The sequence below is a fragment of the Sarcophilus harrisii genome, chromosome 4 (genome assembly GCF_902635505.1).
Source record: "Sarcophilus harrisii chromosome 4, mSarHar1.11, whole genome shotgun sequence".
NCBI lineage: Eukaryota > Metazoa > Chordata > Mammalia > Dasyuromorphia > Dasyuridae > Sarcophilus > Sarcophilus harrisii.
In genome coordinates this window covers 290,518,300-290,545,050 of record NC_045429.1, presented here as the reverse complement: position 1 = coordinate 290,545,050, position 26,751 = coordinate 290,518,300, and the positions used below count along the sequence as shown (strand labels likewise).

The window sequence follows — 26,751 nt, the reverse complement described above, 5'->3', positions numbered from 1 at the left end:
GGAATCAGCTTCATGTATTTCAATCTGAAAGTATTCAGTGTGTTGTATCAAATCAAGTGTAAAAAATACCTTTTAAGTCTACAGTGTTCAGTATTACTATGCTAGGTGCTATAGAGAATACAAAACCAGTTTATAAAACTAGTCCTTATGCTTCAAAGAAACAGCCAGTCTACCTAGTGAGAAATTCATTTCAGTTCAGTGTAGTAGCACTAAGGCCTACCTCAGGTCTGTGATAGTTCTCATTGATATGTTTGTTTTTAGTAACAAAAAACCAAAAGACTTAAAGTGACAAAACAAATACAATGCATACCTGGGTAATGCCCTCCACTGGGTCCCATATCAGTGGGATACAGACTATAATGAATAGAAAATCAGTATGTAATAATGTAATATGTCCCGACATATTGGGAATGATATGTGATTGTGGCCAGGTCATTTGCATGTCTACAGTTTGCAAGTATGTATCTTGTAGTAATGTTATCACACTAGTTTAGACTATGTTAGGAAATAGGACGTAGGACAAAGATGACAAACTCGGCTTGTTAGGTGAGGAAGATTGAGCTAGAAGTTTCCCTACTTGGTGAACTGGGGAACAAAGGAAACTCTTTTACCTTGAGAGGTCCACAGAAGGAAACAGTTTCCTAATCGTACTTTGTGCCTCTGAATTGTTCCTGCTTTGGATGATGGTAAATCCTTATATATGGCTATATATATATATAGCCATACTAAAGAAGTTTTGTCCCACTCAAGCTTGTTGGGCAAGGCCATTGGAGCAATTACTACTGGAGAAGAATTATTCTCCAACTGAAGAATGTCACACTTCCTTCCCCATAGTCAGTTCCTAGATGCTAACAGAAGAGAAAGTCACAGCAGTCAGATGATGGTGGACAATCCAATATTAATTAAAAATAGAAACTCAGAACTGTGTGATCATAATGATCAGGTTTGTCCCCAACATTTTGTAAGCAGCTACTACTGTATGTTAACACACTAGTACTGTATGCTAACATACTAAGGAATAGGAATACAAAAGTAAAAAAAAACAAAAAACAAAAAAAACCACCACAATCTCAACCCAATTCTTTCTCTCAATTTACAATCTAGTGGAGGAGACAATACACACATATATACACCCACACAATATGTGACACATGATAAATAGGAGATATGAGAGTATGTGAAATGAGTATAGAACAGGTTATGAAGCAACTTAAAAATCAGATAGGATTTTGTTTGACATGGTCAGACATGCTTTAGGAAAATCACTTGACAGCTCAGTGGAAGATAGGCTGGAGATAGGGAAACTAAATCGGCAGACAATATTAGAGTAGTCCAGCTGTGAAGTGATGAGGGCCAATTTTGCCAGGGTGGCGATAGTGTTAAAAGAAAGCATATACAAGAGCTGTCATAAAGATAGTGTGACTGTGATTTGGCAAGGGGAAAGGTGAAAGCCTTTCTCCTCATGAGGGCCAGGAATGATGTGTGAGGACATATGAGTGGTAGAAGACTGAGGGAAAGGGAGAACTACTCTTGGCAAATGGCCTCAAATTTTTTCAATGTAATATTGAGGTAGGGTTCTCAGTTGAAAGGGTGAGGAAGGATAAAAAGATTTCGAAGAGCTATTAATGGTGAGGACATTAGTTAATTAGGATTATTTAGCAGTAGCCAGGGCCTAGGTGAAGTGTTATGTAACAAATTTGTAACACTCAGGCAGCAGGTTTGAGATTTTCTCCAATTTCATTCTGAAGCATGTAGGTAGAAAACATTTTCTTGTTTATAAAATGAAAGAGGAAGAGGACAGAACAGAGCTTCATCTTAATCTTTACTACGAATGGGAAGAAAATGTCTATAAAGTTAAAAGAATGGATTAGAAGAATAGGAATCCTACAATATATTGAGATCCTGTGGAATATGGGCCATGTGTTTAAAACAAAGGTTTACAGGTAAAATAAGATGAAGCAAAATCCATTATGCTTCAGCTACCTAAAGCATGAGTAATCATTTCAACCAATGTTATAGTAAATACAGATGTAACATTGACTTAGTGGGCTCCCGTTGCCTGAAGTCCAGATCAGTGAGATTTTACTTTTCCTCCAGGGGTCTCTCTTATTAAGGGAATTTGGGGAGAGTACATTCTCTGCCTCTGGCTCCAGCATCCATTAGTGGTGTTACCTTCAAGTGTAAAAGGACTTCCTTGTACTCTACCTCTGTTTAACTCATGATGGCCACATTAGCTTTGACAAAATATTTTAATTCAAATTTTGAAGTATAATCACATACAAATTTACCCTCCCAGCTTATGGGGCACCCTTATATCAACCTCAGTCTCTGAGGAAGGGAAAGAGTTTTAAAGTTCATGGCTTAGCTCAGTGCTGTTCTTAAGAAAGCAAAGCTTCTTAAATTGAGTCATCTTGTGTGGGGGTAACAATGTGGGGATTGCAAAAAAAGTGGGCAATAGTAAGATTTTTGAACACAGTAATCAAAAATCAAAATTAAACTCATAATGAAACCAAGGTGTTTCTGGCAGGACTTGACCATGTTGCATGGAGCAACTTCACTGCAGCCTTAGTTTTGAACACATAATACAGGCACTTTGCACTGTGCATGCACAAATGTTATCAGAAACATCTCAGCCTGGGTTTGAGATGTGTAAAATTTCTTGGCCAAAAAGGGGTGAGTGGAAAAAGTTTAAGAAGTCCTGCTATATAATACAGTCCTTGCCCCAGCCCCCAGCCCTCCTGGATACCCTGGCTTCTCTGGATTCCCATTTTGGTCTGGCTGGCTATACTATCCAGTTTGCAATCCTGGTCACAAGGCCATTTAAATCCAGTGGAGAGCACTTCCAGCAACTGAAACTAAGGAGATACAAGGAATACAAGTATTTCCAGAACCATTTCTAGAGTCAAGAGAATAAAGGGAAGTCCTTTCATCATAGTTCATGGTACCCATACTTTGACTAAACTGGGATCTTCACCCTCAGTGCAGAAAAGAATACAGCAGAATGAGAAGGAAAGAGAAGCAATGGGCTAGAAACCAAAGATAATATACCTCTTCCCTTGTGGTAGGCCTCCAACTTACAGCAGCATACCCAGACCAGCCTAGGTTAGACAAAATTCTGTTGCTTAAAGGCACCATGGTCTTATAGAAGAGAGAAGAAAACGGACCTTTAAAAAAAGGCTTGAGACCAAGTGTAGGCCATTGTACATGCAATTTTGATGTATTGCTTAGTTTTGCTGAACTGTTTTTTGTCCCCGTTTCAAGGAATAGTTGATGCCTAGGGGACGCAAAAGGATATATAGGAACGAAGATGATATAAAAATAATGTCAATAAAAATCTTGACTAGCCAACTACTGTATTATTCATTGTGTCTTCATGACCTCATTTGAAATTTTCTTGGCAATTCTGGAGAAGTTTGCTACTTTACAGATGAAGAAACTGAGACAAGTGTCACTTGGATTAGTGTTAGAGGTGGATTTGAACTCGGATCTTCCCGATTCAAGGCCTTAGAATCCTAATGTTGTTACCTAGCTGCCCTAGCATAATGTTATTCAAAAACATGAAAGTCCCTATTGTGAAGGAGTTACATCATACAGAAAAAAAAAATCCACACCATGTTCATAATGACATGCATTCTCTGAACTAAAATCTAGCCACTTTCAGTTGTGAATTCTCAGATTCTCCTAGGAAGTGAAAAGAAAAAAAAAAAAATCTGGCACAATGATGACTATTGCCAAGTCACCAAGCTAGAAAAATGAGGGGATTATTGGACTAAATGACTTCTGAAGCATCTAAATCTGTTACAATTCAGGGAAGAGAAGGGATCCTAATGAGAACAAGTGGTTTCTGAGGCCAAAGATCCCCCAGATGAAAGAAACTCAAAATTCATGATATTCAGCTCTAATGCATTATTGATGGAATTGTAAACTGATCTGACCACTTTGGAAAAGAATTGAGAATTAAGCCAAAAGGGCTATAAAATTGTACAATACCATTACAAGGATGATCTATGGAGATTAAAAAAAAAAAAAGGAAAAGGCTCTATTTGGACAAAATATAGCAGCTCTTTTTATAGTAGCAAAGAATTGGAAATTGGCGAGGATGCCTATCAATTGGGGAATAACTGAACAAGTTTTGGAATATTATACAATAACAAGGGGAATGATTTCATAACTGACGCAAAGTGAAATGAGCAGGACCAGAACACTATGCATTATAACATATTTTAACAGTAACATTTACAATGTTTAAGTGGGAATGACTTGGCTATCCCAAGCAATACAATGATTCATGTATATTCCAAAAGACTTAGGAAAATGTAATCCATATAAATGTGGAAATATGTATAGAAGATTTGCACATGTTTAATATATATTGGATTACTTACTATCTAGGGGAAGTGGTAAGAAGGGAGAAAAATTTGGAACACAAGAATTTCCAAGGCTGAATGTTAAAAACTATCTTTGAAAATTCCAGAGAGAACTGATGTCAGTCTGCTTTTCTAATAGCTTTTCATTCACCCTTGTAAAATCTTGTGTTCCAAATTTTTCTTCCTCCTCTCCCTCACCTAAATAGCAAGTAATCCAATATGAGTTAAACATATGCATTTACTATGCTGCAAAAGAAAAATCAGATCAAAGAAAAAAAAAATCAAGCAAATAATAAAAAAGGTGAAAATATGTTATGCTCTACTTTCAGTCCCCATAGTCCTCTCTTGATGTAGCTGGTTCTCTCCATCACAAGTCTATTGGAATTGGCCTGAATCACCTCATTGTTAAAAAAGCTACATCCATTACAGTGGATCATCACATCTTATGTACAATGTTCTCTTAGTTCTATTTAGTACACTTAGCATCAATTCACATACGTCTCTCCAGAACTTTCTGAAATCATCTTGATGATCATTTCTTATAGAACAATATCGTCCCATAACATTTATATGCTATATTCAGCCATTCCCCAGTTGATGGGCATCCACTAGATTTCCAATTCCTTGCCACTACAAAAAGCACTGCTACAAACATTTTTGCACTTGTGAATTCTTCTTTGATTCATTATCTCTTTGGGATATAGGCCCAGTAGAGATACTGCTAGATCAAAGAATATGGACAACTTTTCAAGCATAATTCCAAATTGCTCTCCAGAATGGTTGGATCAATTCACAACTCTACCAACAATGAATTTGTGTCCCAGTTTTCCCACATCCCCTCCAACATTCATCATTATCTTTTCCTGTCATCTTAGCCAATCTGACAGGTGTGTAGTGGTACCTCAGAGTTGTGTTAATTTGCATTTTTCTAATAGTGATCTAGAGCATTTTTCATATGGCTAGATAGAAATGGCTTTATTAGGTTTTTTTTGAGGCAACTTGTTCAGCTTCACATAGCTAGTAAGTATTAAGTATCTGAGGTTGGATTTGAATTCAGGTCCTCCTGACTTCAGGGCTGATACTCTATTCTCAGCCATCTAGCTGCCCCAATGACTTTGATTTCTTCATTTGAAAACTGTTCAAATCTTGGCTGCAATGGTTTCATTTTCATAATTTAACAATTAAAATTATCCATTTTGTAATTCATGTTCTCTAGTTCAACAATAAATTCTTTTTCCATAGATGTGAGAGATAAGACCATCTCTTGTTCTTCCATTTTTGAAATACACAATAACTTTCTTTGATCTTCAACAGCCTTCTTGGCACCAGCGTCGAGCATTAGTGAAAAGTTGGAGCCAAGGTGAAGTAGACAGACTGTCAAATGGGGGAGGTCGCCATGCCCACTGCCAGGGCCTCACAGCTCTCTCAGGATGGGGCATGAGTGCCAGATGACGGCCATCCTGGGAGCAGACACCAGCCACACCACCTGGAGATCCATTAGGATTCAAAGGGTAGTGATCAGTAGGGTTCCCATCATCATCTACCCAATGGAGTGGGATCAAGCCCTTTGCTTCCAACTGAGCCTGGAGTTCAGAGGATGAGAAAGCCATATAACCTGTAGAAACCAGAGCACAAGCATCAATATAGAGCACTACTATCCACTGATTCCCCTGCACTAAAATCAACTTCCGTATTTTGGAAGTTGCATGCTTCTGTGCTCCAAAAAGCTTATTGTTATTCTAGGAGTCCAATCCATCACTGCTCCACCTTTGGAACTTCTCCATGCTTGGTTATTTGCCTTCCCAATTCTACTGATTCTGACTTAGATCTCACTATTCTTTCCCCAGTCTGCCTCCTCCCTGCCCCCCCCTTTTTAAAGAGAACATACAGATATTTCTTTACTGATTCTAAGGTAAACAAAGTGTGTGTGTGTGTGTGTGTGTGTGTGTGTGTGTGTGTATATATATATAAAATCATGAAATCTTATAGCCAGAAAGTCACCTAGTTCAGCTCCTTACACAAATAATCACCTCCATGTTTTAATTTGCTTATTCTAATATCATTGGAATGATGGGAAATGTGTCACTTCATGAGGCAGCACATTTTTGTATAGTTCTAATTAAGTTTTTTTTTTACTTGTAATAATTTTTTAAATAGCTTTCTTTTCAAAATATATGCAAAAAATTGTTAATGCTGTAAAGTACCTATGCATATAACCATATAACCTGTAAATAAAAGGCTATTAAATTTAAAAAAACAAAAAACAAAATATATGCAAAAATACTTTTCAACATTTACCCTTGCAAAAACTTGTGTTCCAAGTTTTTCTCTGCCTCCCTTCCCACCTCCCCCTCTCCCTTTCTTAATATTAATAAGCTCTTCTACCATGGTTCTCATCTTTCTACAAACACTTCAATTTCTTTATCCAAGTCTTTTTTCTTTGACGATATTCCCTCCCTACCATCTATCTAGATTTCTTCTAACAGCCCCAATTCTTATTTCCTGGGATCTTATCTATCCTAACATCTTCATTCTCCACATATTCTTCATTGTCTCTTATATACCCATCCTATAATCACTTTTACCTTCTCCATGGGCACTCCATACTGGTAGCACTGCACCTTCCATTCCTTGAAGCATCAGGGCTGGCCCAGACCCTATACGAACTGTAGCCCATCTTGACTCAAATCGGCCAGAAATGTTAGATCGGAGGAGAAGACCAGGCTGGGTGGGGGAAGTATTTGGAGTAGGGTCTTTCTCATCTTCATTAGGGTCTCTCCCAACCCAGCCAAGGAGAGCTAACAGCTGACAGCCATTACACACCCCCAGGCTGAAGGTATCTGTTCGCCTCCGAAAGCGTTGCAACTCCATACTGGCATGGACATTGAATGTCACAGCTGCTGCCCAGCCTGGAGATGGAGTTTGAGAAAGTGAAGCATTAGGGAAAGGAGATGAAAGCTTTGTATAAGAAAATATTCATGCTTGCTGTATTGTTCTATAATAAATGATGAGCAAGCTGATTTTGGAAAAACTTGGAAAGACTTACCCAAACTGATGCAAAGTGAAGTTAGCTGAACCAGGGAAACAATGTACACAGTAACAGCAATAATGTATATTGTACAATAATTAACTAAGCTACTCTTCACAATACAGTAATCAAAGACAATTCCAATGCTACTCCACACCTCCAGGAAAAGAACTGGTGGAATCTGAATGTATATTGAAGCCTATTATTTTTCACTTCCCATGGGATTTTTCCCCCCTGTGGATATTTGTCTTCTTTCACAACATAACTAAGATTAACATATGACTGAAAATGAATGGCCAAACTGCTTAGCATCTTAGGGAAGGGAGGTAAAGGAGAGAGAAAAATTTGGAACTCAAAATTTTAAAAGGAATGTTTTTAAAATGTTTAAAATGGTTTTTATATGTATTTGGGGAAAAATATTATCCAAAAAAATTCCTTAATTTATTTATATATGTAAATGTATAATTTACATATATATTATAAATAATAATTTAATTCCTTAATTCACATAAAAAAACTTACTGAAAGCAGGCAGAAGACATGAGTTTATCTGCCCAATATATAATATATACTATACTTCACTTTTACTCAAATGAAAAGTTGACTCCAAAGAAGACTGGATCCTTTAAGAACTGACGAGGGCTAGAAAAAAAGGATCTTTTATGCTAAAGGAACTTCAAATGAGGACAAGGAGGAATCTGTGGTCCCTAGCAGAAGGAAGCTAGAATAAAAAAAACCAACCTTTTGCAGAGCCAAGAACATCTGCATAGCTGAAGCCACCAACAAAGGCCACACCTTGAAAAGTGTCCAGTCCAATGGCCTGAGAGCAAAGATCCTGCATTGTCACATCCCAAACCTAAAGTTGTGAGTGTAAGAGTCATTAAAAATTGCACTCCTAGGACTGGCACCTCTAGTTTTCAACTGTTTCATTCTATGAGAACAAAGTATTTTTGTTTCTCTGCTTACTTCAAACCCAGCCATGTGAAAAGCATCTGCCATCTCTCGATCTCCATTGCTTCCTTCCTCACGCAGTATGGCAACTCGAGGGGCAGGGCCTCCTGAGTAGAAAGGCAGAAAATCTCAAAGAGTTATTAAGGAATCTGATTATCCACTATCACCTCCACCACCGTCACCCCAACTCCCTGAATTTAGCAGGCCAACCATCTAATCCTTATCTCCCAAATTTCTTTGATCTTTCTTCTTCCCCCAAGAAGCTGGGCATTCAGGTCTTAATCTCACCAGGTTCATGGGGCACAGAGGTTTCAATAGGAAAAGGTGGTAAGCGGTAGCAAGGTCCTTTCCGTTCTCTCAATCCAGTTTCCTCCTCATTCACACAGTTTGGTTCAGCCTGCAACCGCTCCAACTGGAAACTTGTCTCCTCCCATAATGCTCGTAACTGCCCCACTGTCTCCTCTAAAACAATTGTTCCATTCACTGCCACCTGAACCTAGGAAGAATGAATGAGAGAGATAGAAAGGATAAGAGTCATCCTGGCTATAAATCCTGAGAATTCGAGCTTGCCCAGTTCCTTCCCAAATTCTTACCCTGGAATGAGGACCATACTCAGTTGTGCGGCCTATGGAAAGGCAGGTTAGGCCAGCATCCTGATAGCACTTCTGCACCTGAGCCTCATCCAACTCTTGCACCTCAAGTACCAGGCCCAGTTCTTCTGCAAACAACACTGGTAGCACTGGAAGAAGCAAGAGCATAATGGGGGAGAGGGTCAAGAGAAATGGCATGAAATAGGGAACAGAGGATCAGTAGAACTAAAAGGAACAGGGGTTGGGCTATCTATATGCTCAAATTCTATGAAATGAGAGAAAAATCAGTCTTAGGTGATGGAAAAGAAAAATAGGAAGAGAAAAGTTAGAGGCTAAACTTTGAGACATTTGAGATTCATCTCTCACCATCAGTCCCAGAAAAAGGCAAATCCACTTCTATCCCACAGTTCCCAGCAAATGCCATCTCCAGGATGCAAGTAATGAGACCTCCATCACTCACATCATGGCCAGAACTTAGGAGATGATCTAAGGAAGAAAGAGTAAGAGTTCATCAGTCTGACTCCTTTGGTTTCTTTCTACATTTCACCTTCACAATGAAAGTCAGGCAAAAAAACAATCTAAATGAGAGAGTGAGAAAGTGGTAACAGACCCCGGAGAGAAAAGCGTCCATCCTCATTATACTATAGGCCAGGCCCATACATACTTCTACATCCTTGATTCTTATGGTCCCTATGGCTCACCTTTCAGCAGCCCCTGGGTAACATTGAAGGCCCAAACAAGATTCTCAGGAACATCCAAGTCGGGAGGCTCCGTCCCAAGTTGGGAGAAGCACTGAGCCAGGGCTGTGCCCCCCAGTCGGTGTTGCCCGGGGCTCAGAGGCACATATAAAAGACGTCCTGGAAAATTAAGGAAGTTTGACGGCAAGGAACAAAAGAAAACCAAACAGGGAATGGGACATGAAGCTAAACTTGGGATTTCGTTTGTGTAAAGAACTCCTAAATAAGGATGTTTCCTTTCTTACTGACATCTTTTCTGCAACATGCAAAGTACTGCCAAAACAGAGAAGCGGGGTCTCACAGCCACATGTCAGGTCTTCATGGCTTCAAAGTCAGCTCTCTATCTACTGAGTTATGATGTCCTGTACATAGTATATCTTTAATGAAATATTGCCGACACGCGTGAAGATCCTTCAAAGACCATAACTCTCAGCATGTACCAGTTTTCCTTCCCCATTTTCCAGATGTGTAAGTCAAGGGTCACTTAAAGAAGGATGACCTGCCTAATCTCTGATCTTCCAGGAAAGGGAGTGATACCTTGCCCTCCAGGGTTCTTGAGGTCTGGGGTCACAGTGGCCATTATGTCTGGGCAAACAGCATAGGCTGAAATAACTAGAGATCCTAGTATAAGAAAAGACATGGATGAGTTCAACTTCTCACACAAACCCAGTCTTTCAGCTGGCATTCATTATAATATCCCCTTCTTTGACTTTGCTGGCCTTTCCAGCTTTTCCTATCCCTCTATTATCCCATTAAAGCAGTCCCTTCTTACCAGGAGCCCTCACGGTTTCATTTCCAACACGAGCAGCCATGCTGAGTGAGTCCTTGCCACCATCCACTGCCACTCCCAGGGCACGCATGACATCTACCATGGCCACACAGGCATCCACTAGAGTCACTCCGTCCCCAGGGAGCTTAGCTGGCCACATCCAATTTCCACTGCACTTCACATCCTGAGTGAGACAAGAAATGACATATGAAGGTCAGAGAAACCTGATATATGAGAGAAGAGTGAAAAGGAGGTAAGGTGAAACAGGGATATAAGGTCCAGGGTGGTATTTGTAGAGAAGCACCAAGTAGATGGCTAAAAGTGCCAGAGAAATAAGGGGATAGAAGAGTGAGTAAACAGATGAGGGAAAAAGGAAAGTGGAATAAAGGGCATGGTGAGGATCCAGCAGTGAAAGGTAATGGGACTGAGATAGTCAGGAAAGTTTGGGAATTGCGAAGAGAGCTAGAATCTCACCCGTAGATCAGTGATCTGTGCAAACACTAGGTTGGTGAGGGCTTCAGCCACAGCCAGGCGAGCAGCCACTCCTGGGTCCAGCAGGCTTTTGATCGGCTGTTCTCCTAGAGCTGTGGCTGCTCCCACTAGTTCCCTGTGACTCAATGCCACCACTGCTACATCAGCAAGAGGCGTGTGGAGTGGCCCCACACACTGCTGCTGAGCCACCAGTCCACCCACTGACCGGTCCACCTGTGAAATGAGTGTTCAGATACTGAGACACAACAGTTCAGACATATCTAGGAAGAGAGAGTTGTGATTCATGAGGAGTATAAAGAAAAATTATGTGGTCCTTAAGAAAGTAAGAATATGAGACATCTTCAAAGGGAGCAGGCAGATAGAACTAAGTCCCTGGAGCTGGAAGCCTCAGATAATGCTTAGCATCTGGGACCTATGGTGAAGACTGTCCCTCTGATAAAATACCACCACTAACTCCTAAACTTTCTTCATCCTGTCCCTTTCCTTCCCCCTATGCTGGAGAAAGTAACCAAGTTTGAAGAATTGGACAAAGCTCAGTTATCTTGTAACTGTATCAAAGATGGCCTTGAAATGGGGTGGGGAGGAAGGAGTACCTTGTTAGTTAAGTAGCGCTTGCTGGCCACAGCAGGCAGCCGCAGGACCCGATCCAGAGCCTGAAGGACACTTAATGCAGGGGGCAGAACCAGGGGCTGCAGGACACAGGGAACTCTCTCAAGAAAGAAATCCTAAAAGAGAAATACAGAATAGTGAAGATTGAGGTCAGGAAACCAAGCATGGATTCAAGACACAAGGTGGGATCAGTTTAGGGTGAAAAGGCATCTGAGGTTACAAAGGTTGGGAGGCATGGGAATAAGTCCTCAATCATTCCATTGTCAGCACCTTTCTAGGCATCTTCCCGAGTACCCAGTCCAATTTCAAGTCCACAGGAGTTGAGGGAAGAACAGAAGACCTGTCCCCATGATCCTGTTTGCCCACAAAACATTTCCGGTCTTCTACTAATACAATCTAAACAGAGACAAAGACGAAGATAAGTAAACTCCACAAAGAGATCAGATTTCTACTCACTAAATCCATATTCTATTCCCATTACCCATTCTATTCTCTCTTCTTACTCTTTGCTACCCACATACTTACATACAACTCTACATTTCACCTGTTTCCCCAAACACATTCCCATCAAGAATTTCCTTATTCACATGCTCATATATTTATGTAGCACTTTAAGTTTTGCAAAGAGTCATACATGTATTATTACATACATGTATGTATTTTACTGAAAGAAAACTGAAGCTAAGAAGTGAAGTGTCTTGCCTAGGGGCTCACAGCTAATTTAGTGTCTTGAGACAAGATCTGAACTTGAGTGTTCATGATTTCAGGTCCAACATCTACTCTACCCCCAACTTCTGCAATTGTCACTATGCTTCTTTTACATCTTATTGTTCAGTCATGTCCTATTCTTTGTGATCCCTTTGGTGGTTTTCTTAGCAAAGATACTGGAGTGATTTACCATTTCTTTCTCCAGCTCATTTTACTGATGAGGAAACTAAGGCAGATAGAGTTAAATGGGACTTAACACAGCTAGTAAGCAGCTATCTGAGGCCTCCTTTGAACTAAGGGAGATGAGTCTTCCTGACTTCAGGTCCAAAGTCCACTGCACTACTTAGCTGCTCTTGCTAATGTCCTGTCCATCCTGTCCATCAAAAGACTGATCCATTCTTCCTTCCTGTTCATCACCATTCCTGGTTTTCTGGACTTCTCACCCGTCCATCTCCTGTGATGGTTCCAACAAAGCAGACTGGACATCGTTCTCGAGAGCAAACTTGTTTCATGAAATCCTTATGAGAAGATCTTGTAAGCAGGGCATTTGATTCCTGGTACTCAGCTCCCCAAATTTCCAGGGCATTCAGTGTTGGGTCTCCCAACTGAAAAAACACATTGGAGAAGGTCAGAAGAAAAATAAAAGATGGTCAGATGGCTCTTGATAGCTAAAGCAGAATGATCTCAAGTCAGAAAGATAAGCATTGTTTCTTCTCTTGACTCCCTCATACTTCTTGCAATTCCTGGAGGTAGATAGATATATATATATATATATATACCTTTTATATATATAAATATATATTTATATATATATATGTATATAAGATATATATATATATATATATATATCTTATATACATATATACTATAGGGAGTATATGTATGGCATGGACTTCTTCAAGGCACAATAGAACTTCAGGGTGTGGAATGACATACTTGAAAGCAGCTGGTGTAGATCCTGGCTCCAGCTGGATCACTTAGTTCCTTCAGGACATTCCCTAGAATGGGTGAAATGGGGGTGAGCCAGACCACTCAGACTGAGGGGTGACAATATGAGATCTAATTTTACTTACCTAATCTTATTCTGGGGGTGGGAAATGCCTGGACAGGAAGTCTTTAATTTCAATTTTATTTCCATTCTCCCTACCTTTCCACTAACTACCATAGTTCCCACTCCCTTTAGTGAATTAGGATTTTTATCTGGAAAGGAGGAAAGCCAGTGTTGTGTGACAGTGGAGAGAAGATGGTTGGCTGGTCATAAAAATACCTCCTTAACCCTGTCTAGTGGGGTCATGTTGGGAAAAAATGGTTCTGGGTTCCAAATCCCATCTCAGTTCCTCACCATTACCACCAGCTCCTTGATCATGAAGGCTGCAGATAGGATTCCCTCCAGGTGCCTCCACACAGGCTCGGATCACCCGGTTCATCTTCTGTTCCATCTCAGGGTCCCCTCGTTGCACTGCCCCAAAATCTAGTTCACTAGCATTGTCTCCTTGAACCTGTTTGGGGCCAACAAGGTCAGAGATCTTACTCCTTATGCACTCTGGTATCCAGCCCACAGCTTTCTCTTTCTTCTACTCACTTGGATGGATGAAGCAGCTCCGCCCCCAAGCCCAATCCTATAGACAGGGCCCCCAACTTTCACAACCTCCATGCCTGTGAAGAATAAAGTAAGATGAGTTAGAGATTGGAAAGATAGAACAAGAGCCCATCAAGATGAGTCCTCCAAATTAAGTCCTTCCTCCAGCCCAAGAACACAAGAAAAGAAAATTAAGATTATATTCTAGGAAAGAACCAAGCAAGTAATAGTGTTTATTAAAAAATTAATTTTTCATGTTTTGTATGACTGGTTATGTATAACCTTCATCAAACTGCTTGCCTTCTCAATAAGGGGGAAGGGCAAGGAGGGTAGGAGTTTAGAACTCAAAATTGTAAAAAAAAAAAATAATAATAATTAAGAGGTTAAATTGGAAAAAAGATATTATATTTTTAAAAAACTTTAACTTTTTCTTTTTGTGGTGGTGGGTATCTACGCCTGTGATTTTATCAGCATAAGGAATTCCCAGTAAGACACTTCCACCACCAATGCAGATTAGCATTATCTCTTCAATTTATGGTCACAAAGACCTTCTCTGATCTATGGTCATACTTCTTGGACCTAGTTCTTTCTACCTCCACAACTGGTTCTCTTATCCACTACAAAGAAGGAAGGAAATATGTAATCAAAGTGGTATCTTGCCACAAGAATAGAACAGCAATGGGTAAGGGAAGATAATCCCCCGTTTCTTAGACTTTGAAAAAAACCAGAGTTCAGTTAGGATATAGGAAACTGACTAGTGGGATGGAAGGACCTCACCTTGTTCTGGGACTTCCTTATTCACATGCTCAGCATTTATGGATCCAATACCACCAGTAAACATGATTGGCTTGATCCATTCCCGCCGCTGCCCATTTGGGAGACAGAGCCCCAAAGATCGGGCAAAGCCTAGATGGAAGAGACATGCAAAGGAGAATGAAGACTTTTACTCCTCAGCATTCCTAAGATAACTCTCCTAAATCTTCTGAGGGAGATAACATGGTTCACAGTACAATGGAAGCAACACTAGTACATCAAGACAGTAAGACTGGGACTTCATATCTTTCTCCAACTACTTATTAGCTATGTGCTTAAGGACCAGCCTTGCTAAGGCTCTTAACTTATTTGTAAAATGGGGATAATAATTCATGTAGCATCTGTGCTATGGGGTGGCTGCAAAAAAAAAAAAAAATATATATATATATATATATATACTGTGAACTTAAAAGTGCCATATAAATTCTAGCTATGACCACATCGAGCATTCAGTCCTCAACTCTTGTCTCTTCCCCTCCAGAACCTAGAAATCTCTCATCTCACCCTGTACTTTTCTGAAGGGCTCAGATGATAAGACCCTGCCCATCAGCCTCACCTGCCAGAACTGGTTCTCCAAACTTGTTTCCATAATCAGAGGCCCCATTGCTTGCTTCAATTGCAACTTCAAGAGGATGAGCAAAATTCCTTGGATAACGGAAGTTTGGATCTTCCCAGGGTAAACTATAACCTGGGAATTTACAGGGAAGAAAGGATACTTGTGAGACTTAGGCAGAGGTTACCTGGCACATGGAAACAGGATGAGAATCAGCTTGATCAGCAAGATTCAACAAGATTACTCAGACCATTTGTAGGCACTATGAACTATCTTGAGAGCCTGGCTGACTGAAGAAAATAGGAGAGGTTTAAGGATAGCAACTACAGTGCTGACCCCTATGCCTCACCCCAATCTTTCCAGAGCACTGTTTACTAAGAATGTACAATTGGAAAGGAAATCATGATTTTCTCATTATGAAAAACTCCCTATTTCAAATAGAATATGGATTTGAGCCACAGGCTATCAGTGTAATACAGGGTGTTTCTAAAGTCTTAGTGCAATCTTAAGCAATTAAAACTTTAATAATAAAACATTAGTTTCATATTAGCTTTGATAGCTTAGACTTCTGGGATATCCTGTATTACCAAACTACAAGATACTACAGAATAAGCACCAGTATCAAGACTACCAGCTCAAGAACTTTCCATGTAGCCTGGTAGGGGACAAATCATTTCCTTAGCTAAAGGAAACAGTCTCTACCACAACAGAGGATCTATTAAGTACAATACGATTTTTATCTGGAAGAGACCTGGGACATGCAGATTGCCAAAGCAATAACCAGCAGTGCCAGCCACGACATGGGCCCCTCGGCCTGTACACTGTACATCTCGGATACGGCCACCGGTTCCTGTAGTAGCGCCACTGAAAGGAGCAACACCTAGAGCATAGAAGAGACAAAGGGGAGACACAAGGACTAAGACAGAAATAAACAAACCTTTCCAAAGTCTTTTAAGGAATTCTGAATCCAGTTTCCTCTTCTCCTTATAGTTTTCACTTCCTTTAGGAAATAATCTACTCCCAAACCACAATTCTCCCCTAACTTCTACTTCTGTCTCAAGGATTCAGAACTCCAAGTCCCCAAGACTTTCTGCCCCCAACTCTTGGCTCACCAGTGGGGAAATTGTGAGTCTCTGCTGTGAAGATGACATGTCTTATCCCCATCTGCTCCTGAAAACGGCTAGGCTTGGAAGGGTCCTCAGGGCATAGGGACTGTACTTCTCGCCCCTGGATACCACTGACAACATAGGAAGCATCAGGCACTATTCTTATTTGATGGTTAAAAACTACCTGCTTTTTGGTCCCCTGCTCTAAACTTCAGTCTCAAGAACTGAAGTTGGAACATCTGGTTTGCCCTAGTCTTAGCCCTTACCTGCTGTTGTCACAAAATTTAATGACATTGTTGGGGTTAGAGGTTGCCTGGGTACTCATTATGGCATCGAACAACGAGTGCTCCAGTTCTTGCCCATCAACCCAAAGTCGACCCTTGAAGAACCAGTGACGACTATGTTCACTACAGGAGATAACACAGAGGAAATTATGTCAGGAAGGTGGGCAACACAATGAGGAATCTGAACAATTTTCCAACCCTTTTCAATTCAAGTCCTTGATAAGGTCTTATTTTGTAATATAAAATCTGACACATCCCATCAGCCAATCAACTTAGAAAGGGGTTAAAACACTAAACATGGTTTTTTTAGTTTTGTTTTTTTGTTAATTTTCAATTATACGTATCATCTCTTCCACCTCACCCCCAACCTCAATTTAACACTTCTTCAATGCTTATTATAGAAGAATATATATTTTTATAATGCTGTCCCTTCACTGTGAAGAGAGCTGCTCATCCACACCTTTTTAGAGGATGCCATTCTTGAATGGCTTATCACCCAGATACACCATTAGTACAAAGAGGGGTTTTCTTAAAGGAAGGCTTCTCTCTTAGAGCCCAACCTCTTAACATCAAGAACTCAGAAGTGAAACAGCAGTGCTAGACACAAAAGCTCAAAGAGGAAAACCAAGCAAGTGAAAAACCAAACCTCACCTTTCCCTTACAAACTACAAGAGTCCCGATTAATTTTACCTATTAGACTGAGCCAGGTCAAAGGCCTCCACTATGCTGGGATTACGTTTCAGTTCCTGAAAGCAATGGGTATAAAAGTCCAGGTCCCAGGAGTCCATGGCCAAACCTAAGGATCAGATCACAGACTGCTGTAACCCCTAGAGGCCAAAACTTCCTGCCCACCTTCATTTCCCTTCTCTCTCTCCCTGATTCTCCTCAGGTCTCCTTGGGTTTCCCTAATGCCTAGGTCTCACCCAGGATACAAACCTAGCTCTGTATTGGCCTTCTCCAGAGCAATTCTTCCCTCAGCCAGGATGTCAATGAGCCCATTGCAGGAGGCAGGGGGATTCTCTGTAAAGAAGCTCTGAATAGGTCTGGGGAAGCATTGCTCTGTCATCTGATCATGGATAGTTGCTAAAGCAATAGCTTTCTCCTCAGCTGATGGGGCAGAGGTAAACTAAAAGGAGAACCAAGGAGAGAACAAGATAAACAATGAGAGTAAGAATATGGAACATATTACTTTATGGAACATATAAGATTCATGATTAGAAAAAGAATTTATGAAGAAACAAAAAATATAAATCATTGTGAGATGTAAATTGGATTGATTACACAAATAAAACCAATGTTGTAAAAATAGAAGCAAAATAGATAATTGGGGAAAAAATTTTATAGACAGTTTCTCAGATGAAGGTCTCATGTTTCAAAAATAAGACAACTTTGTCAAACTTATAAAAATATAAATATTCCTCAATTTAAAAGTGGCTAAAGAATATGAAGAGACAGTTTTTCGATGAGGAAATCAAGGTTATATGTAGAAAAAAGCTCTAAATATTATCGATTAGAAAAACGCAAATTAAAACTACTTTGAGGTATCATTTCATAAATATATCAGACTGACTAAAATGATGGAAGGGATGTTAGTAGAACTGAAGTGATCCAACTATTTTGTAAAGCAATTGGGAATTATGCCCAAAGAGTTTTAAAACTAGGTCTATGCTTTTGCCTCAGCAATACCACTACAGGTCTGTATAAGTGATCAGAGAAAAAGGAAATGAATCTGTATGTTCTAAAATATTTAGAGTACTCTCTTTGTGGTGGCAAAAAACTAGAAAGTGAGGGGATGCCTATTAATTGGGAAATGGCTAAATAAGTTGGGTATATGAATATGATAGAATACAGCTGTACTATAAGAAATGAGGAACATTTTATAAAAACATGGAAATATTTGCATGAAATAATGAAAAAAGAAATGAGCAGAACCTATAGAATACTGGATACAACAGAAATATTGTTCAAACAATGAACTATGAATAGATAAGTTATTCTGAGTATTATAAATGCTTCAATTAACTATAAAGGATCTATCATGTAAGATCTATCCACTTCCAGAGAAAAATTGATAAATATAAGTATGCATAGAATGGTTTTACACATATACATACATACACATGTATGTGTTAACGAAGAGTGGAGAGGCAGCTCAAAATTTAAAGTGTAACGCCCCCAAAATTAAGTCTAATAAAACACACACACACACACACACACACACACACACACACAAGAGAAAGAGACACACAGCAAGACACTGAGATAGAAATAAATAGTACAATTTGCACCCTCTTACTTTAGCCCAGGCTCTCTTCCTACTACACCAAATTATTTTGATAATTTTATCTTATCCTCATAATTTTCCTCCCCCAAACTTCCTGCCACTAATTCTCTGTTCAAAGCCTTTACTTTCTTACAGTAAGTCGATAGCGCCGGGTTATCTCCACACGATCCACAGCTTCCAGTCCAGCTGCCCAGCACACTGACACAATGTTGGTAGATGTTGGGCTAGAAAAGTTCAATCTGGGAGAAGTTGAAAAAAGACAATGAAGGACTACTGAGGGCAAGTTATCTCTAGGTTCCCAAGAATTTAGGACCTTTCCAGGAAAGATATTGCCTCTGGAATTCAATATGACAATTTTCTGGCCTTTGTCCTTACCACTTAACACATACATTTCACTTTGCACCCCTTTGTCCAACTAAAATTCACTGACAGAAATTATTCTTTTAGTTTAGTCTGAACCTCTCAGGTAAGACACTTTGTTAGCCCACAAGAAGTGATCATATGATCCCTTACTAACCCAATCCCATACTAACCAAAGTCATAAGAAAACTTCACATAAACAGGAATGCTAATTCATTCATTATAATGGTACAAAATATTCCTTCCAGATAGAAGTCACTCAGAATCATAGATCACAGGGCTGTTCGGTAAACAAAAATTCACAGCAAAGGGAGTTGGATATTATTAACAGCTAAGACTACCAAGCAATGCTGGAATCTTAAAAATGTTTCTGTTGAGAACTTCAGTCATCATTAGAACTAGAATAACCAGATTATAAGGTTACTGCTAATATCTTACTTTGGCTTTCCCTACTCTAGATTCCATATAGACCACTTCTCTTCTGTTTAACATTACCTGGAACAGGTATACAATTGAATAACTTTGCGATTTCCTTCTAGCTCATTTTATAAATAGGAAACTGAGGCAAACTGAGTTGAGTGACTTGCCCAGGGTCACACAGCTAGTCTCTGAGGCTCTATTTGAACTCAGATCTTCTTGCCTCTGGGTCTGGTATATAACTATCCACACAAATATATAGGGACGGACACACACACACACACACACACACACACACACACACACACACACTCTCTCTCTCTCTCTCTCTCTCTCTCTCTTTCTCTCTCGTTTCCCCAGATAAAATGTAAATTTCTTAAGGATAGAAGGCTGTTTTATTCTTGTCATTATATCCCCAGAACTTAAGCACAGTTTCTGGTAAATAGTAAACACTTGATCTTGTTGACAAATCAATATTCCCATCAGGAGTCCCTTTAAAAGCCATTCAGTCTGAGATGCAACACATTGACTGATATCTGATGATGGGTTATTTCTGAGAATGAGACTTTTGATCAGATGTCAATTATAAACCTGAGTCCTATAGTCACTACACACTAGTTAACAGTCATTTAACTTCTCTGAGACTCAATTTCCTCATCTCTAAAATGTGGGCATTTTTATTAGAACTGAGTCAGTTAATAAGGGTAAAGTAATTTATATAACATAAAATACCAATGTAAATGTCAGCTATTATTATGTTCAATTTTGTTATATTGAATTTCAGGAAACATTTTCTGATGATGTCAATATCGGAAATGTATGTGAAGTATTACCTTGATGGAAGCCTTCAATTTTGGTACAAGTTAGTATTTTAACTGCAAAATAACATCCTTTTGAAGGCAGTTTGTTTCACTTTTATCTGTACACTCTGTGTTTATTTCTATAACTTGCATATAGCAAGCATTTTAAAAATATTATTCTCTAACTGCTCCTGGCTCTCCTTTTCTGAAAATTGATGACCTCTGGCCTAGAGTCAATGGAAGCCAACATCCCTGGGAGCTCATGGAGCTCTTATTAGTCTTCCTTCCTCAGTTTCTTTATTGAAAATCCAGGAAATTGTTGATGCTACCATAAAGGAATAGGATGTTTGAATATATTCTCTGCAGAAAAGGGGAGAAAGAAACAGCCAAAAAATATCCCAAGAAGTAGAAACAGCAGAAACAAAGGTAATGTGAATGCTAGTAGAAGAATAATTTGCAGAAGAGATCATTTATATAAGGATCAAACTCACCTGGGTCCCACCTCAAGTATTAAGTCATTGGGGCCTGGCAAAAGCCAGGACTCTCTTGCCACATCATCCGACTCCAAAGGACATCCAAACAACCATTCCAACTTTTTTGTCTCCTGGGAGTTTGGAAGGGACTCAGCTGTGGAAAAAGTAAAGAAGGTAGGGCCTTAGGCAGGCATCCTGACTCTTAGTCCTTGGTACTGCCTTAATACATGCAAGATTATAATTTCCAATTTTATGTTTAATTAAATCTCAATAGTTGGAATTTTGTTGTTAAATGTTAAAACATAAAATATTAAAAACAAGCTTTGTTTTAAGTTGTTGAAAGAAATGTCATTAAATATATGGATTTAATTAAGTACATAAACTCTCCCCTATTCCCATATAAACTAGGAAAACATTTTTATGAGCTTCTCAGATAGCCCTTTAAAATTAATAAAATGGATTAAACTTATGATTTCATTGGCATAGGAAACTCCAGAATGAAGAAACCTAACAACACAGGTTAGCTCTGCGCCTCACTTTTAGACCATAAGTCTCAGGCCCAAAGAGAGACAATTGCCAAAGTCAAATATTTGTTTACTCAATTCTACAATTATAAAGACAGTTTTCAACTGTCATCCCCCATTCCAACTTTCTATTCATACTGTAAATGGAAATTGGGATAACTTGACTAAGAAAGTCCAGTTCCCATTTTATTTATTCTATTAATTCCATGCTTTGTATATTTGTTTGTATAGCTTTTTTATTGTCTGTCATTCTAAGAAACCACTGGAAACAGCTGACAGTTACAATGGAGATGATGTGGATTTGTAATCATAAACCAAATTAGTATTGCAAAATGATACCACTAATTTATTAGAAATAACTGTTAATACACGAAATTCACATTGTGAATAATTCATGAAAATGCTCTACAGAAAATATTTTTAAAGTGAATGTCATTTTTGTAGAAATTGGCCAGAAAAATCAAATAAAACTAAAAAAAAAAAAAATAATAAATAAAGTCACTGACCTGGGATAAATATTTACTATCTAACAAAAACTGCTAGGAAAATTGAAGAGCAGCATGGCAGAAATTAGTTAAAGACCAACATCTCACATGATATACAAAGATAATCTCCACATGGATAAATGACTTAGATATAAAAAGTCTTGTCATAAGCATACCGAAAGAGCAAGCAATAAATTAATTACCTTTCAGATCTTTGGATAGAAATATGATATGGTTATCAAGAGTTCATGACTAAACAAATGACTGAGGATCTCAAGTTTAAATAGCCAATTCTGATTATTTAAAATTAAAATGTTTTTACACAAACAAATCTAATGCAGTCAAGATTAGAAGGAAAAAAATCTTGGCATCAAATTTCTCTAATAGAGATCTCAAATGCAGGAGATACTTCAAATTTATAAGACTAAGAACCATTCCCCAATAGGTAAATGAATATGAACATTAATGTTTTTAACAGGCAATTTTCAAAGAAAGAAATCCAATCTATATACAACAGTATGAAGCAATGCTCCAAATCACTAATAATTAGAAAAATGCAAATTAAAATATTTTAAGATTCTACCTAAAAGCCATCAGACTAGCAAAGATAATAGGAAAAAAAAAATGGTGTAGCTATGAGAAATCAGGTATATTGATTCAACTGATGAAACTATAATTGATGTAGCCATTTTTGGAAAAAAAAAAACTGCTCATTCATTATTTTCATGTTTTCCTTTGGGGCATTTCCCAACTGATGGCATCCCCTCTTTGCTTCAACAAAGTGAACTCCTATAAATATATTACAACATATAGGTTCTTTTCCATTTTCCTATCTTGGGGAAAAGATCTAATAGTAGTATTGCAAGGTCAAAGAATATACAGTTTCATAACTCTTCAGGCATGATTCCAGATTGTTCTCCAAAATGATTGGAAAAATTCAGTTCCATCAACGATGTGTTATTGTCTCAACTTTACCACATCCCCTCCAACATTTGTCATTTTCCTTCTATCGTTTTTAGCTAATCTGATAGTTGTGAAATCCCTCTCCCCACAATTTTCTGCTTTGCTTCTAATCCTGTTTCTTTGGTTTTATTTGTGCAAAATCTTTTTAGTTTAATGTAATCAAGATTACCCATTTTACATATGACAATGCTCTCTACCCTCACTTCTTCAAAAACTATTTGCCTATCCATAAATCTAATAGACAATATATTCCATGTTCTTCTAATTTACTTATATCTCCATTTGTATTCAGATCATGTATATATTTTGACTTTAATTTGGTAAATGTTGTAAGAGATTGGCCTATAGACCATTTGTGCATGCTGCTTTTCAGTCTTTCCAACAATTTTTGCCAAATAGTGAATTCTTATCTCAAAAGCTTAAATTTTTAACATTTGTGAAAGATTATTATAATTAGTATTACTACTGTGTTTAATGGTCCTCTGAAATACTTTTCTAAGCTTTACCAAAGAATTTAGATCTGGTACTTTGAAATCTCCCTTTCTATTTTTTTAAAATTAATTCCTTTGATATTTGACCTTTTATTCTATCAAATGAATTGTTGCTGCTATTGTTGATCAACAGGAAGGGACAAGAAGGGAGAGATAATAAAAGTTTGTAAAAATAAATTTCTTTTAAGCCCTAGAATCTATTTTTAATTCTGACTGAGCAAGAATTTATATATTGCATGCTTTCTGACACCCATAGGGTAACTTTTTTTTAAACCATCTGAGTCCCTGGGATCAAGCAGAAGTTTCTTCATTCATAACACGAAAGAGTTAAATGACTTTTAGAATTTTCCCAGATTTTCTCCTCTGACAACCTATGTAAGTATCTAGACCCATTACCTGTCCAGTTCACATTATAACACAGTTCTGTCTCTATTCCCAGTAGCTCAGTCAGCTTCCCCTTGAGTTTCCTCTGGTTGTACCCAGAAGCTGCTCCCTCATGACCAGAAGAACGGACATAGAAGCGAAGTACCCGAGACATCTGCACACATATACTTGAAAATCTGTAACAAAGCAAGAACTGTATAAAGATGATTTCTCCTTGTTATATCTTCTTTTAAAATTAGGCTTCAAGTTCCTCAAGGAAAAGGTTCAGAAGCAGAGAGATTGAATGAGCAGTACTGGCATGACAGAATTTTAAGGTTTGAGGGAAAGGGTCCCTTGTCCACTCACATCCAATTGAATACATGGAATTAAATGCTTTGGGGGAAAGGAAAAAGGTCAGGGACAGACAATAAATTTGAGAAACAGAGCTTCCATGGGTAATGCTTCTATGTTTTTAAGTCTTAATATCTTGTCACAGAAATAGTTCTTACTCAAAAGACCTCTTCACTAGCTTCCCAATCTCCTCTACCTATTATTTCCCACTCCTTTTCAAAGTGAGCACTCTGCTCCAATCAGGCTGTGATTTTAATACCTCTGTATTGCTGCTCCCACCTAGAAGGCTACCTTCTCCCCAACTAGCAAATCCTATCACATCCTTCAAAGCCCCAGTTTCAGTACCACCACCTGCTGATCACCTCAGTCATCGTGGCAGCTTCCTTTTATGAACTCAAATAATACCAAATACCTGTACCACTTATGGGGCTAATTATACATGATAAGAGTCACAGATTCTGGGCTAGAAAGGATCTACTTTAGAGGTTATCTGATCCATTCCCCCTTGTTTTAATGATGAGAATTTCATTAAGTCCTACTAGTAAAGTGGCAAAGTCAAGATTTAAATCCCAAACCAGAAAGGGCTCTTTCCACTGTAATCATTTTTCAGTTTTCCATTTCTTCACTTGAAACTAAGCTCTTAGAGAACAAGGGGACTGTGGATGTGTGGGACAGCTTAACTGGCTGCCAAGTCAGTTAATTTTCCAAACATGTTTTTCCTCTTTTTATAAAAATTGGTTATGGAGGGAGGAGAGGGTAGAAGAAAGGAAGTAATGACAATGACAGTGATGTTAAACAACAGACCAACATTTTAAAAAGAAAAACACCGTTGTCTTCTAACTTTGTATTACCCATTGCTTCTTCAGCGCTATAACAGATCCTAGATAGAAAGAAGTGTGATAACACTGGATCTGGAGTGAGAAGATGTGGATTTGTATCCCTAGTTCTATAGTTTTTTACCTGGGTCTTCTTGGGCAAGACACTTAATCCATCAATGTGGTCCACTGCAAAATGAAAGGATTGGATTCCACAATCTCTAAAAAAGATGCTTTTAACCTATATCTTACAGTAGAGATGCTCCCTCTCCACAATCTCTAAAATAGATGCTTTTAACCTAGATCTATCTTATATTAGAGATGCTTCCTCTCCTGAAAAAATTTATTTACTGAGAAACTAACTTCCAATCAAACTAGTCCTGGGATTATTGTCTCTACATTGGACATACAATCCACTGCTGGGGAGTACCTGAGAAGAATCATCTTGCTGTTTCAACACGTTCATTTCTTATTTTTCAGAGTCCACTAGAAGACCCTTTTATAAAGACCACGTCATTCTTCCACTTAGAAGTTTTCAGCGTTTCTTTACTACATATATTGCTAGCACTTACAAGTTTTTTGTATTGCAAAAAGCTTTACTGAATGCCACCTCCCATGTAACTTCACCAACAATCCCAGGAAGGCAGATAATTTTATCATCTCTTAGCACCAACTTTATGCCTTCTTATCTTTTAAAAGCTAGCACTCCGGGGCAGCTAAATGGTGCAGCCGTGAAGTCAGCAGGCCCCGAGCTCAAATCTGGACCGACAGCAACAGCTCGCCAGCCCCTTTCTATTCCGCAGGGCAAACACGTGGGGCAAAGGCCTGCCGCGCCTGCGCACTTAATGGAACGATCCGGGTCGGTACGTGGGCCCGAGGGGCTAAGCAAAGTCGGCGGGGTACCGCAAATGCACCGGCTCCCCGTGACTTCTCCGTCCTTGCAAGAGGGTCCGAAGCCCAGTACCCAGAATTTAACGCGGACAGGGGAAGCCTCGGAGATCTGCGGGGGAAGGAGGGGAAAGGCGTAAAGCGAGGTAGGGGGAAGGCAAAGAAATTTTACTCACGCAGAACGAAGTTGGGCAAATGTTGAGGCAGCGCTTGCCCACGCAGAAGCCGGCTGCTCGTAAACTCTGGGTGGGAGGCGGGACTCAAGAACGGCGGGAACGATCTTCCTGTGTGTCTCGCGACAGGTTCCCCTGACCCCGCCCCCTCTAACCCTCCCTTACCCCCACGCCCTTCTCCCCTCTTGCCCGTGGAGCTCTGGAGGCTTTGGGCCCTTGTTGCTTACGCTGGATGCTTTTTCTCTGCTTCATAATCATGTGTAGCATTTATACAGCGATTTGGGATTGCAAAGAGCGAATATCTCATTTTTATTCTCACAGCCATTCTGAAGGTGTTATTTCTTATCCTCTATTTTATCGAGAGGGAAACCGAGGCAAGCAGAGGTTAAGTGATTTGCCTGGGGTCAGATAACTAGTTAGTTGTAAAAAACCCAAAATCTCTTAACAGGAAGTTCACTGACTCATTGATGAATCCTGGAAAGATTTGATTTTACAGTCTTGCAAGAGGAGTGCTTAGGTTAGTAGACACAGCAAGGGAAGTCTTTTACTTCCCATTCTAAAGCATCAGAGCCTGCCCTATCTCCCCATTAATTGGATTTTTCCTAAGTTAGGGAGGATGAATCTCCACCGCTCATTACTTCTCATTAGTATTGCCTATTATAATTCTCCATCCTTGATTACATTGTTTATGAGCTAAGTATTCTGCCAAACAAACTCTGAGAATGCAAATATCTGCAAAAAAAAAAAAGCCAAGCTCTGCTTTCAGGGAGCTTATGTT

The 26,751-nt window shown here is 39.1% G+C and overlaps 1 protein-coding gene across 2 annotated transcripts; it reads right to left on the bottom strand.

The window, feature by feature from the left end:
- Nucleotides 1-5,481: 5,481 nt before the first annotated feature.
- Nucleotides 5,482-26,433, bottom strand: PFAS (phosphoribosylformylglycinamidine synthase). 2 transcript variants are annotated; one of them, XM_003768724.4, is made up of 28 exons: nt 25,977-26,433; nt 23,780-23,943; nt 20,939-21,074; nt 19,004-19,109; nt 17,523-17,712; nt 17,277-17,382; nt 16,569-16,709; nt 16,309-16,433; nt 15,948-16,076; nt 15,200-15,331; nt 14,608-14,736; nt 13,834-13,907; nt 13,594-13,750; nt 13,188-13,249; nt 12,695-12,856; nt 11,814-11,939; nt 11,528-11,659; nt 10,917-11,147; nt 10,446-10,626; nt 10,211-10,294; nt 9,638-9,793; nt 9,303-9,422; nt 8,940-9,085; nt 8,635-8,842; nt 8,362-8,453; nt 8,137-8,251; nt 6,953-7,276; nt 5,482-5,982 (listed from the first exon to the last, which is right to left on the bottom strand). In XM_003768724.4, exons 2-28 carry the CDS (start codon nt 23,919-23,921, stop codon nt 5,675-5,677), a joined length of 4,014 nt encoding a protein of 1,337 aa, XP_003768772.1. In that variant the 5' UTR covers nt 23,922-23,943; nt 25,977-26,433; the 3' UTR covers nt 5,482-5,674. The 2 variants fall into 2 exon arrangements, with proteins under 2 accessions (XP_003768772.1, XP_031821337.1); XM_031965477.1 differs by lacking the exon at nt 25,977-26,433 and adding an exon at nt 25,343-25,664.
- Nucleotides 26,434-26,751: the final 318 nt, after the last annotated feature.